The sequence below is a fragment of the Corylus avellana genome, chromosome 3 (assembly GCF_965113065.1).
Source record: "Corylus avellana chromosome 3, dhCorAvel1.hap1.2, whole genome shotgun sequence".
Lineage (NCBI taxonomy): Eukaryota > Viridiplantae > Streptophyta > Magnoliopsida > Fagales > Betulaceae > Corylus > Corylus avellana.
This window is the reverse complement of record NC_142492.1, coordinates 35,172,812-35,186,610: the sequence shown is the minus strand read 5'-3', so window position 1 is coordinate 35,186,610 and position 13,799 is coordinate 35,172,812. Positions and strand designations below refer to the sequence as shown.

Below are 13,799 nucleotides of genomic sequence, written 5' to 3'. Positions count from 1 at the left end.
AACGGCTTCGAAGCAAACAAGCAAAGCACCAATGTTTCTTATTTGATTCGGATCTGCCCCACAAAAAACCAAAGTGTCATCAGCGAAAAGAAGGTGAGAGACGATAACCCGATCCGACTCCCTACTTCCCACTGAGAAACCAGAGATGAGACCCCTGTTAACTGAGGCATTGATCAACCTACTGAACGCCTCCATAGCTATAACAAACAAGAAGGGAGAAAGAGGATCTCCTTGCCTCACTCCTCGCGAACTATCAAAGAAACCGGAAGAGGATCCATTGATCAGAATGTCCTACGGTGAGTTGTCCTACGGTGAGGTGTCCCAACTACAATATGTTGGGACACCTCACCGTAGGACAACTCATAGGGGCACCTTATCATTTTCTAAAATAGGGATATTTATCCCCTTCTTTCTAACACTCCCTTTCACTCTGGAGCATATATAGAAGTCCAGCTTGGAGCTAATGAACTCTGACTGATACAATAACTTTGTAAACACAACTGTAAGTTGTTTCTCAAGTTGAAATACACCAAACTGGTTGAAAAGCAAAAGAACCGGTCAAGAATACCTCAAGACCGGCCAATAAACCACCTAATTGGTCAAAAACATGAATTGAACTGGCCGAATTGCACAGTAAACTGGTTGAGAAACCACGAAACCAGCTGAAATATCAACAAACCAGCCGAAAACACAACTAAGCTGCAGTAACTTCAATGTACCTACCAAAAAAACAAACTGAACCGACCTAAAACCCACCAAATCATCTGAAATACGAACTAAACCTGATGAAAGCATGTCTGAACCAGCTGAAATATCACCAAATCAGTATAAAACACAACAAAACTGGCAGAAAAAACGCATGAATCGGCAAAAACTGGTCAAAACTTACTATTAAACATTGAAACCACCCGAAAGCTCGCCGGTAGATTGTAAAACCGCAGGAATCTTGTCGAGTACACCAGAACCAGCCGAGGCTTACCGAAATTTCATCGATGTTAGGTTAACACCAACATCTGCTGAAATACATCAGGGAACATTGAATCTCGCTGAAACATGCTGGAAAACTTCATCACCTGTGAAAAAACCATCTCTGAAACTCGCCAGAAATTTCAATACCTATCGAAACTCATCTCAGAACCCTAAACACGAAATCTAGCAGAACTCTGTGCCCATTTTCGGCTGAAAGAGGCTAGAAATTTCAACACTGGCTGAAATTGATGTAGGAGCATAACCCTAGCTAATGTGGCAGCGATTTTGATGATCAGTGTCACTTAATTTAAGTGTTCAGGTGTCTAGTCAGTTGTCATTAAGATGGTCGAAGTTATTTATGGAGTCTTGTTGGTAGTTGTTGCTTAGTAAGTTGTGTTTGTATTTGAAGTTGTCAGCTCATTAAGTACTGTTGGTAGTTGTCTACTCATTAATTTGGGTTAGTTGGGCGTTGTTTATCATCAATTGTAAGTTTGAATTATTCATACATTGTACTTATAAATATCAATTAGAAATGACCGAACTCAATGGAGTGATTTTGATTCAGAAAATTGTTAGCAAGTGTTCTTGCTTTTGGAGTTGAGTGATTCCTCGTAAGAATCAAGTGTGTGGCTTGGTCGCATTGAGTGGCATCCGAGATTAGTAGCGTTGAGTGGCCTCCGCTAGCTTTGAGTGGCCTCCGCTACCCATGGTTGAGTGGCATCTCACGACTATCCCATTCCCTTGGTTGACTCCATCTGTGTTTAACCACCATTACGGGTCTCGGCCTGCTTCAAATTGGTATCAGGGAAAGTTTTCCTGCTGTGGTGGTTCATGTAGTGGCACCACGATGTCAAAAAAATACCGATAGTGTTGATGTGCAATCTGAACTTGTTGAGTTGTGGCAAGCTACTCAAGCTCTCCAACAAATACCATGCTCTTGGTGATTGTTTTTTGTCCATATAAGGCATTTTTAACTGGCAAACATTTCCCTTGAGCAACAAACACTGGTGGATTCATTTACACCCTTTCAAGTGTCCCCATGTAGAAATGCATTCTAACTTCTAATTGAAATAACTGCATGCCAAGCTTAACAACTAGAGAAATTAACACATGAATAGAGGAAACGTTGGCAACTGTAGATAAGGTTTCCTCGAAATCAATATCATAGGTTTGCGTATGACCTCTAGCAACTAATTGTGCGTTCGACCTGTCAAGGGAGAGCCCTCAGGTGGGAACAAGATCCCAAGTTCCATTTTGATGCAGGTCCTCCATTTCCATTTCCGTTGCTTTCCTCCAACTCAGGTCAGATGGGGTCTTCTTAACTATCTTAGGGATACATATACTAGAGAGTTAGGGAGGTAAAGCATGAAAAGGAGGGGGACAATAAGTGAGATGAAACAAAGCGACTAATGGGATGCTTGGTGACATAAGAATGGGTACCTTTTCGGAGAACAGTTGGCAATGATTCTAGCGCAGAGGGTGGAATGGGATTTGAATATTGTGAGAAAGATGTGGAGTTATAGGAGCCAGCGGCTGTAGGTGACAGGAGCATATTTGTAAGGTAGTGGGAGAACGTGGAGGCAATGATTCTAAAGCAGAACAGAAAATTTGTTTAGATGAGGAGGGTAAAGTACTTGGAACAGAAAGTGGAATAGGAATTCTTGAAAATGGTCTGTGCCTTACCCGAGTGGAATGGTTGTGTTTGGATTGGTCTGTTGGGCTTTGGCTGTGTTTTTTTTTTTAATTTTGGAATGGGCTGCGGTTGGAATTTAAATATGGGTTTGGGTATAGTCTTGGGCTTGGAGGGCCAAAATCGAAAGTGAAATAAGGTTATTCCAGGATACGAGATTGAATTGAATTAAGTTTTTTTTTTTTTAATCCCAAATACAGACAAGATACACGCAACCAAACACCAGGCATTCTTTAATTCTTGGTCAGTGACAATCAGATTTCATTGATAACTTGAACAATTACCACAGATGCGACCAAAGATCAAGACTTCGTCATAAAAACATCATTTTAAGAAAATGGCAACCACCACAGGAACCAGAGAACCATTGCAAAACCACGTGAGGATTCCACCACCACAATGGACAAATATCTCCAGCCACCACAATGAACACCCAATCATGAAGGTGATGGCGTCATCATCCAACGATTATGGTGATGATGGCTCCGTCAGCTTCCACATGAGGTTTGCTACTCTGATTTTGTTACAGAACCAGCCGATATGAATAGAAATGAAAATCACAAATTAAATAGAAGGAAATGAAAAATGAGAAGGACAAAAATTGGTTGGGTAAGGATTATACAACCTCTGATACTATGTAAATGAAATAGAAAATCACAAAATATGGGACCAATATTATGTTCTGGACAATATATTCTAGAATAGAGACGCCTGAAAACTTACTAGGGCTCCTATAGGTTAACATATCCTCTCCAAACCATGTGGCATCGGATAAAAAATTCGGATATCTTCTTTAAAGGTCCCCCAATCTTATATTCTTTATTCAATAAATACTGGAAAACGATAGAAACCTGTTTTCTTTTTATGGATTTGAAACCAATGATAGTTTCCTTTCCTCCAGCATGAATGCTTTAGGGCCATTACTCGGTGCTGGTCCCCACTTAAGTGGGTCCTGGGAGAGGTGGCTTGGAACATAAGCTTAACCTATGCAAGGACTTATGTTTTCTTGCTTTTCCTTGATGAATCCAATCCTGCCCTGCAGCAATTTTGCATGAAGGGGCCGCTCTTAAGACTCTAACCTGTCCACTTGCCCTTGGCAGCCTGAGACTTTTTACCATTGCACCAGATAATGACCCCTCATGAATGCTTTTAAATATTTCCGAAAAATGTGCGAGCACACACGCATAACTATCAGAAACAAAAGAGGAATAGACACAAGGGGGTTCATTTTCTTTTTCTTTTATGATTGATATCTGCCCTTTATGGCTGAGATTTTGCTTTCTATGTAGATGAATGGGAGAATTTTTTGGATCGGATTGGCCGAAATGAGCAGACAAGAGATGTGGAACTTGTAGAGGGTTCAAGTGATTCTTTGGAGCTTCGGCTTTGGGCATCTTATCGAGGGCAGACTCTAGCCAGGACTGGTTAGAATAACTTGATATTTCTACTGTTATTTATTCGTTATTGTTTATAATGAGTTGGATGTGATCTCTAATGGAATTTTTTTTTCCTTTTATGTCTAATTTTCTTGGAAATGCAGTGCGTGGTATGATGTATTATAGAAGGGCTTTAATGCTGCAGAGTTATTTGGAAAGGAGATCATTGGGAGGTATTTGCTTTTAGACCTTTTTTAATGTCACCAATCTTATATTTTAGGGCACGGATATATCCTCACATTTTGTCTTTACTCTGTAGCTGGTGATTATTCTCAAATGGAGTTCCCCACAGCCCAAGGTTTTGAGTTGTCTCGTGAATCACGGGCACAAGCAGATTTGAAGTTTACTTATGTGGTGTCATGCCAAATTTATGGTCAACAAAAGCAAAAAAAGGCACAACAGGCGGCTGATATTGCTCTTTTGTTGCAGAGGTATAATTGTTATTTTTATTATCATTCATCTATTTAACTGCGTTTTCTAGTTTTGTGTGTCTAGACTTTTGTGTTGTTAGAATGCAAATTCGAATAGTCATTCTTTTTTTATCTTAATATAATGTAAATTGCCTAGAGGCCATGCTACAGATTATGAATGTTTAGTAGAGTGGCATTTATAATGTTAGCTAGGTTACTGCATGGGTGCCAAGTGGCTTGGTCTCATGTTGAGGACTCCAATCACTTAAAATTTGGCCATGAGTAGATGGTTATGTACAAGTGTAATCTAGTAATTAAGGAGTATAATAAAGGCGTGTAGCTTTGGTGGAAAGCAAATTGTCTATAGTTTATGGATGTGGTTCCTTGTTATATGACTGGCCTTCTGCCATTTTCATCTATAGAATATTATGAGTTAGTTTCGTTGAGTTTGAACTGAACCTCTGTTGATATAAATTTTCTTAACTACCAACTTCATTGTCAAAGGTTATATGCACTCCCCTCTCCTGTACAGATGCCATTTACAGGAATTTGGAATCAACTCTTAGAGGATTGATGTCTGGTTTTTCGGTACCTTGATGCTTCATACATCAATCAGCTGAACTGAAACTTATGTTCTTGATATAATCATAATCTGGCTTAAAATTTATGTTTGATAATAGATAGACAACGAGAAGGTAGGAAGCCTGCTGGTGGTCACTCTGATTCTTATATTTCTTTTTATGCCTATTTTTATATGTGTACCAGTTAGTGTGTTCGAACCCTCAGATTTCCATATAGTTTAGACCTTGATATTATTTGATTACAGATCTTGCTTTTAGATCTCTATGTCTCGTAATAGATCTTGATAGGGTGCGTTGGAAGTTAAACAATAATTGCAATTTGATGTTTGGACCTTCTATGAGGCGATTATTGGGAATAGTGGCATGTACTTTCATGGAAGAACATATGCTGTAGCAAGGGTCCAAGGAAGGCTTCTTTCTTTCTTTTGACAGCTACCCTGGGGAAAGATTCTGACAGTGGATAGCCTTACTAAAATAAATTCTTTTATTTTTAGGGGGGGTGGGTGGGGGAGGTCGGCATATACTGCTTGTGTCAATGGTGTGAGGAATTAGTTGATCATTTATTGCTCTATTGTTCTTTTATGAGAGAGTTGTGGTTGTTGGTCTTCTCTTCATTTTCAGTTCTTTGGGTGATACCAGAAAAGGACATTGAGTTGCTGATTTAACTGGAAAGTTTCAGTGACATAGTACGGATGTTATTTGGGATGCTGTTCTTCTTTGTCTAATGCGGTCTGTTTGGAGGGGGAGAGAGGTGTGTGTGTGTGTGAAAGGTTGTTCATGATGAATAATCATTTCAACATACACTATGTTGCACATCCTATCATAATTGGCTAGGATGGTGCATTGGACATTTATCTGAGAGTTGTGCCAGGCTTCTCCATACAGCAGACTGTTGAAGCTAAGTATGACACTTCACTGAAAAATTAATATGCAATGGAGAACACTAGTCATTCTGTCATTTAATGAGCTTTCTTTATTTTGTTGTCAATTCTTTGATGTTTTTTCTATTCATATTTTTCTTATCAAACTCTGTATCATTGTTGTGAGGCATTATTGTTGACTTCTTCGTATTACTTAATATATATTCTTTTGTTATTAGAAATGAAGCACTCCGAGTTGCTTTCATACATGAAGAGGAGAGTAGTGCAGCAGAAAAGGAATTTTATTCAAAGCTTGTCAAAGCTGATATACATGGAAAAGATCAGGTAATCAATGATTTTTGTCAAACCTGTTCTTTCTTCAAAGATCTTTATGTCCTTTCTAGGATTGATTTCTGATTATGCATCTATGCTTCCAATTTCATTTCTCAAAGCAAAATAGTGATAATTCGTGTAGGTTAACAGTTAAACTGGCTGTTTGAGTGTAGCTTGCTATAGATGGAACCGATCTGATATGTTTTTTTAAGGAGTAGATAGTACTTGCTGCTTTAAATGCCAATATGCTTCTTTGTATTGGATTCTGTGTGTTTCTTTTTCTTTCTTTCTTTTTTTTTTGTTTGTTTGTTTTTTTTTTTTTTCTTGCCCTTTTTTGTTAATTTTTAAGTACAAACACTTGGAACATCTTCAACAGATGCTATAAATGGCTCATATTAGCTAATTATAGCTGATATTAGCCATTTTTCTTCTTCCTCTCTCTCTTTTTCCTCAATGATCTGGTTCGGCACGGCCTTCCCGCTCTTGTACTCCTGGACAACCTGGGGCCTCTCATTGATCTGCTTGACCAGGTCCGCTTGGCTCATCTTCTTCTCCAGCCGCATGGCTCAGCTTGGCTCACTGATCTCCGCACCAGAAGCAGGCTTATGGGCAACCCAGATCTCCGCACCACAACACTCGACCTCCACTTCCACAACCTAGAGGAAGCCAAAATCAAATCTCTTTTCAGAGAAGCCCAAGCTCAAATTGAGAGAGAGAGAGAGAGAGAGAGAGAGAGAGATGCAGGCTGAGAGTTTTTGGTGGTGTTGGTGGATGGTGTTTTATTTTTTCGTTTTGTTTTGAAGGTGTGGGTCGGTCTTGCTACTGGTTGGTGGGTTCTTTTCATGAAGATTTGTGGGTATGGATGGGTTGATTGATACAATCTGTTTGCTGTGTCAGTAGTGGAGAGTTTCAAAGATGTGGGCTTTGTGATTGCTGGTGTACTGGTGTGGAGAGAGATGAGAGAGGAAGAAAACGGCGTTGTTAAGAAAATAATTTAAAAACTACTGAAAAATAATATTTAAATAAAATAAAGAATGAAATATATATATATATATATATATATATATATATATATATATATATATATATATATATTGTTGGAGTTTGTATTGAAAGAGGAGTAGGTAAAATAAAGAAGAGTGCTTTTTGGCTAGGTATTTTACCTACCCTTGCTGAGATGCTCTTAGTTTCAGTGTCTTAACAGTTGAGATTTGATGACAGTGTAAACAAATTTTGCCATGCTTAGTTTTTCTTTCATAGTTGTTGGTCAATAAATGGCTCTCTGCATATTGTGACTTGGTCTTATCAATTATATTGTACTCTCTTGCTGTGGCAATTTCTGTAGGAAAACTTGTGTCTTATAACATTGTGCAATTTCTGAAAATTATTTCCAGGCTAATGAGTTGAGCTGAGTTTTGCTGTGATTTGCTAATGATAGTTATTTTTCTATATGCAGGAAATATTTTCCATCAAATTACCTGGTGACCCAAAGCTTGGAGAAGGGAAGCCTGAAAACCAAAACCATGCTATTATCTTCACTCGAGGGAAGCTGTGCAAACAATCGACATGAATCAGGTTATATGCCTCTTTTGGTTAGATAGCTACCTTTCCTTGTTCTTGTTGGATTTTTTGCTACTTCTTTTAATTGCAAAAACCAATTTGATGTGAGTGGTGGCTATGGGTGACAAAGTGGAAATTTCTTCTTCTATGAACTGTTCAAACTGGAATGAGCAGATATGAACTTTCTAGCACACACACACACAAAACAAAACTGGCTGAAAACACATGGAAACATATTAGCATTGCATCAAGGACAAATTTTCAGGTCTGCCAGATTTGTGATCCAAATTTTCATTTGGTTTTGGCATGATTTATGGTGTGGAAATACTCCAATGAAGTTGGTAGACTTGACAGTCCAGATTTTGTGCAAACTTTGTTTTAATCTACATCCCAACATTTAGGAGAGAGGAGGATATTTCCTTAGAGAGCATCTCATCTCTTCTTCTCTTGTCGGCGTGTCAACACGTGTGCCGACATCTTCTCCTTCTGTTTTTGTGGGGTTGATGCTATGTTGTGCCAAATACCCATCTAAATTAATAGGCGAATACTCAGTACGTTTTAACTCTCAAGTGCACAAGATCAAATGATAGTATATTGTGGCAAATACGATATCATTCCAACGAGAATTGTTGATTTTGCTTAGAATTGATTTTCTAAATTAAAATACCAAAATTGTTACGAAATTGATATTATGAAAAGAGATAAAGATAAATGAAAGCGTTAGGGATTCGACATCCACCACTGATTAGATTAATTAAGATAACAATATGCCAAGCGCCAATTATACCTATATATTTAATGTTTGCCAACCTAAGAGCAAGGGTGTATACTCCTTAAGCTATTGATCTCCCTAAGCAACGAATTAGGCATGGGTGTATACTCGTAACTCTTTTCTTTCTCAAAGGATTTAGCATGGGTGCATACTAAGTTCTTTAAAAAAGCATAAATCTATGGAAATCGACAAACACATGAGGCATAGGGCATGGGCGTATACTCTTGGTTCCTCATGTTGATTAGCCCAAGAACCTGCAATGATATCTTTTGTCACTCTATTAAGCCTAGGACTCGGTCATCCAAATTGAGTTAAATAACTAATCCATACCACATGCATATGTTGATCAAGCACATTCGTATGAGAAATTCAATTAAGCAGGAAATAATCAATTTAAATATATCAAAATATGATTGTAGCAAATGCGCCAATATTGAAATTCTAAAAAGACATGATTAGGGGCTTCAATCTAACCTCTAACTAAAGAGTTAGTTTCACATAATTAAAATAAAGGGAAAAGAAAGAACCGAAAACGCTTCTGAACTGAGCCTCCAATTCCTCTCCTCAAGATTGTGCTGAATTGTGTCTTCAATGGTGTGTTTTTCAAGAGGCCTAGAGGTCTATTTATAGGCTTAGGAAAGACCTAGAAACCCTAGTAAACCTAGTAAAATCGGAGGTCTAACTTTCCTAGTCCAAAAAGGATTAGGAAAACCTAATTTGGGGAGAAAAATGAGTCTGGCTGCGTGTCTATTTGCGCACACCTGCGCTCGCTCCTTCTCTGGTGTTCAAGTGCTGGTGCGCTCGAGCCTAGGCAATGTGTGCTTGAGCGCACAGCTGCATGGCTAGAGTTTGGACTTCCTCACTTCCAAAATTTTCCAAAATTGCCCTTTAAGCTTGAATTTTCCAGAATGCTTCCTTTTTCCTCAAAAACCTATAAAAAGACATAAAACACAAAAATGAAGTAAAATTGCACAAACTAACAAAACTAAGGAATTAACAAATATAAATTAAGGGGCTAAAATATGGATATTTTAGCACAAAACAAGCTAGTCGAAGATGGGCTATAGCAGTTTGTTTTACATATTGGCCAAAGATTTTGAGCTTTCTGTGTTTGTAGGGGGGGTCTGTTCTGCGGTTGGTTGAGAGAGGAGGGGGGTTTTACCGGGTTTTGTTGTTGGGAAAATTCAGCGTTGCTTGGCTAATGAAGTTGGCAGAGTCACTGGTTCGTAGGCCAGAATCATAATTCATCCAATCTTCAAGAGAGGGGAACAAGGCTTTCATCACCCAAAGGGCTCATTGTTGTTCTAGAGGGGAGAGAAGGGTAGGGATGGAGGGTTTTCGCTGCTGAGATTGGGAAGGCATTGGCTTTCTTGGATTCCTCTCTCGGCATGGGCTCTGCCGTGCTCCTGCGCCCTCACTCCGGTGGATCCAGTCGCTTCTTGTCAGCCCCACAGGCAAGGGTCTGGTGGGTATCGTGGGGAGCTCAGTGACGGTGTAACCCAACATGGTGGGTACTAAGGCCCAACTCGTTCCTTTCTGTCCTGTCCATCCGATTAACAAAATGGTCGCGTTTTGTAAGCCCACTGTGTTGAAGACTGAAGAGGGGCTGGGCAAGGCTCTCGATCAAATAAAGGCCTGGGTTCAACTTCGGGTCACATGATCAAGGTTCATGATCATTTGTTGGGTAAGCATCCTGGGTTTGAAGAAGAAGGGACTTTCTGAATCTAGAATGCTCTTTAAATTATGATTCAACAGGTGCGTTCTTTAGGTGTGGGAAAGGCAAGGCTCACGCGTTTTAGCGTTGGGTGCTTCGTATGGGCGTCGGGTTTGAGAGTTGTTGGTGTTTGGGGGTTTCGGGTTGGAGGGCTTTATTTTTGTGGGTTTTTCTTGGTTGGGTTCTGTTTGGTGTTGGGTTGTTTGGGTTTTTCTTTTGCTTGGTCTAGTAAGGTGTTTCCTGGTGTGTACTGTCAATGTACTGTGGGACGCCTTTTATATAATTGGATTTACTTGTCAAAAATATTTGTGGTGGCCGTCCTTCAGCTTTTTGAAAACCTGAGATAGATTTTCAGTTATTAAACACTGTTCCACATATTTTATGTATTTTTTCTTGTAGGGTCCATTGGCAGATGCTTATGGCATAAACTTAGTTGGACACTATTAGATATATTATTTCTTGTTCTTGTTGTTACCAACAAGTCTCTGTCATGCGAGGGAGTACCACTCTCTCGCATGACAGAGAGTGGTACTCCCATTTACTCCTCTATATCCTCGTCCCAACTGTTTTATACCCGGAGGGTGAAGGAAAAAGTCGCAAAGCAGCTGCATAAGAACAAGGACCTGCTTGCTGAGGTTGAAGTTTCTGCCCCTAAGGTTGAAGTTTCTGCTTCTAAGGTTAAGGGGTTGAGGGAGCTCAATAATCTGGATTGCTCCATCTCTCTGGTGAAGGGCCGGCGTCGGCGGGGTTTTTTGGGATCGAAAAATGCTTTTTCTTTTCCCCTTGAGGTGCACTAGGGTTCCACCTGAGATGCACTAGGGCTTTTCTTGGGTTTTGGTTGGGTCTCTTGTATTCCCCTTTGGATGGGTGTTTGGTTTGATTGGGTTTTTCTGGGTTTTTGATTGGTTTGTTTGGGTTTTTTCTGGGTTTTTCTGGGTGTTTGATTGGGTTCCTTTGTATACATTATTGTGTACTTAGAGGCGCTTTGCGCTTTTTTTGATATATACTACATTACTTATCAAAAAAAAAAAAAATTACCAACAAGTTACTGTTAACCCGCATATGGCCTGCTTTTGACTTCTATTTGGTTTTACATTAGGGCTTCAAAACAATAGAGTATGGGAACCTTGAATAGTTTCTTGCAAATAGCTTCTTGTTTCAATATGTATAGCAAATAATGATATAGATATAACCTGTACATAGTAACACTCTTCTTTTCTTCTGTAGGATAATTACCTTGAAGAGGCAATGAAAATGAGAAATCTTCTCGAGGAATTTCGTGGTAATCATGGCATTCGACCACCCACTATACTTGGTGTAAGGGAGCATGTTTTTACAGGAAGGTTTGTGTGCTATCCTTTAAAATAAGGTCAACTTTGGTTTTTGTTTCCATGGTGATCTTTATTACCCCTTACATGTTGGATATATCAATGCAGTGTCTCATCATTAGCTTGGTTCATGTCCAACCAAGAGACTAGCTTTGTAACCTTGGGGCAGCGTGTTTTAGCAAGTCCACTCAAGTGAGTCATCTTCTCATAAAAAAGTGGTTGAGTTGACTTATGGATCAATTTATCGAGATTCTGTTGATTACTTCCAAGCTGCTTTTTGTTTTTAAAACATGTTGGAAGAACTGGAGAAAGTTTGAATGGCACTTTTATATAAAGTGTTGGTCAGGAATTTGAACTTATTATTTTAAAAATGTATCTAGAAGATATTCATAAAAAGATTGACATGCTATATTGAATATAAATAAATTTTATTATGGCTTTCTATAACATTGCAGAGTCCGCATGCATTATGGACATCCGGATGTGTTTGATCGAATATTTCACATAACTCGAGGAGGCATCAGTAAGGCATCGCGTGTTATCAATATAAGTGAGGATATATATGCAGGTAAGCTTGAGGGAGTCCAATGATTTGCGTCTTCTTTCAATATCTCACCTCAGTGTTATTAACAAGTTACCCTATGCTAATTCTTATATAACTTGGTATCCATTCTGGATTTTATACTAAAGTATTGGCCAATTTTATATTATTTTCTTTACTTCAACTTGTTTAGTGTAGTAGTTTTCAAGAAGTAAGAAATTATAGGTTTTATTTTTTAAAAATTTTAATTTTACTCTTTTTGTTTAGTAGTTAATCACTTTGTTAAGAAGAGGAGAATGCGACAGTACGTTAAGTATGGTAGACAACCCCTAAAAAATTACATATTACATTCTAAAGTTTGAAAGGATCAATAAATTCTACTAAAGTAGTGGAATGAACACGGCCTAAGACAGATATCTAGTAATACAAAGTTCTTAGGAATGAAGATTTGATAGAGATGAATGTACGTTTGACTCCTCCAAAAGTCCAGCCACTTCTTTTTCCCTAATTATCCACATGGATCACAATGGAACAGACTTTCACATTTTTCTAACTTCAAAATGATCGTATGGTTGTGCACCAATTCCATCAGAGTTCAAAAACAATCCTTCCACCTTCCAGCTCCGCCAGAGTTGAAGGAGTCGGAAAACCTCCAACTATTCCTCTGAAGGAAACATCTTCTTCTTCGACAAAAATCAACGAAGATATTTCGTTTTAGAGAGATTTCCTCATTCGATGAAGATTTATAGAAGACTCAAGAAGCTGAGAGCCTAGGCTGGCAATCCTGGTTGGCGTGTCAAGTCGACCAACCTGCCTACCCATTAAGGGTCAACTCTGGCACGACCTTAATTAAACAGGTCAACCCTGACATGAGTTGACCTTTAAATTCATGCTGACTACATAATTGTTATGATTCTAGTTTTCTGAGAATATTCTGTCAGAGAGAGAAATGAACTTCAAAGCAAGGGATTGAAAAGAAAACAACAGTTACATATTTCATTTTTCTATTTCACTGTCATTTCGGGTAATCATCTTATATTGTCTTGGAATCCTGTCCCAACGTTCTGATCGTAGACCAACCTTGTGGTAAATAAAATCCAGTGAACCACTTCATTTCTTCATTCCATTCATTCCCCTTTGAAGAAGGAGAATCCAACCCTCTAGTCTAATTGAATACTTTCAACCTTCATGCTATTTGAAAGAGCTTTCAACATGGAGTGGAGACTCCATAATGTACAAGAAGAGTAACTTATCTATGAATTTCGTCCTAATTCAGGTCTTGTTCTGCAATTAAATGTATAACTCAAACCCTTACCTTGACTAGTTTGTTGTGGAAAATCTCGATGACATAATCATTTATAGTCACTCCCCAGAGGTTTGGAACCCTGAGTACAGTGTTCCACATGTAGCAGGAAAAGAAGTTGTACACGAAACGGTGCTTAGATGAAAGTGCTCTTTCTCGGACATTGGATCAGCAAGAGTGATTCATATGGATCAAGAGAAGATCAGATCTGTTTTGGACTAGGAAGTACTGTGTGATCAAACAAAATTATATCTGAAAGGGATACAAATTGACCTACTAATGCTTTCGCTTACCACCACATT

General features: G+C 38.8%; 1 protein-coding gene across 1 annotated transcript in view; it reads left to right on the top strand.

The window, feature by feature from the left end:
• Positions 1–13,799, top strand: part of LOC132173904 (callose synthase 10) — a 58,364-nt gene that overhangs the window by 37,855 nt on the left and 6,710 nt on the right. Inside the window, exons 32-39 of the mRNA XM_059585572.2 lie at positions 3,949–4,083; positions 4,200–4,268; positions 4,355–4,526; positions 6,186–6,291; positions 7,736–7,854; positions 11,553–11,668; positions 11,762–11,845; positions 12,109–12,221. Coding sequence (XP_059441555.2) covers positions 7,846–7,854; positions 11,553–11,668; positions 11,762–11,845; positions 12,109–12,221 — 322 coding nt within the window. The 5' untranslated portion in view covers positions 3,949–4,083; positions 4,200–4,268; positions 4,355–4,526; positions 6,186–6,291; positions 7,736–7,845. The remainder of the gene's footprint in view (positions 1–3,948; positions 4,084–4,199; positions 4,269–4,354; positions 4,527–6,185; positions 6,292–7,735; positions 7,855–11,552; positions 11,669–11,761; positions 11,846–12,108; positions 12,222–13,799) is intronic.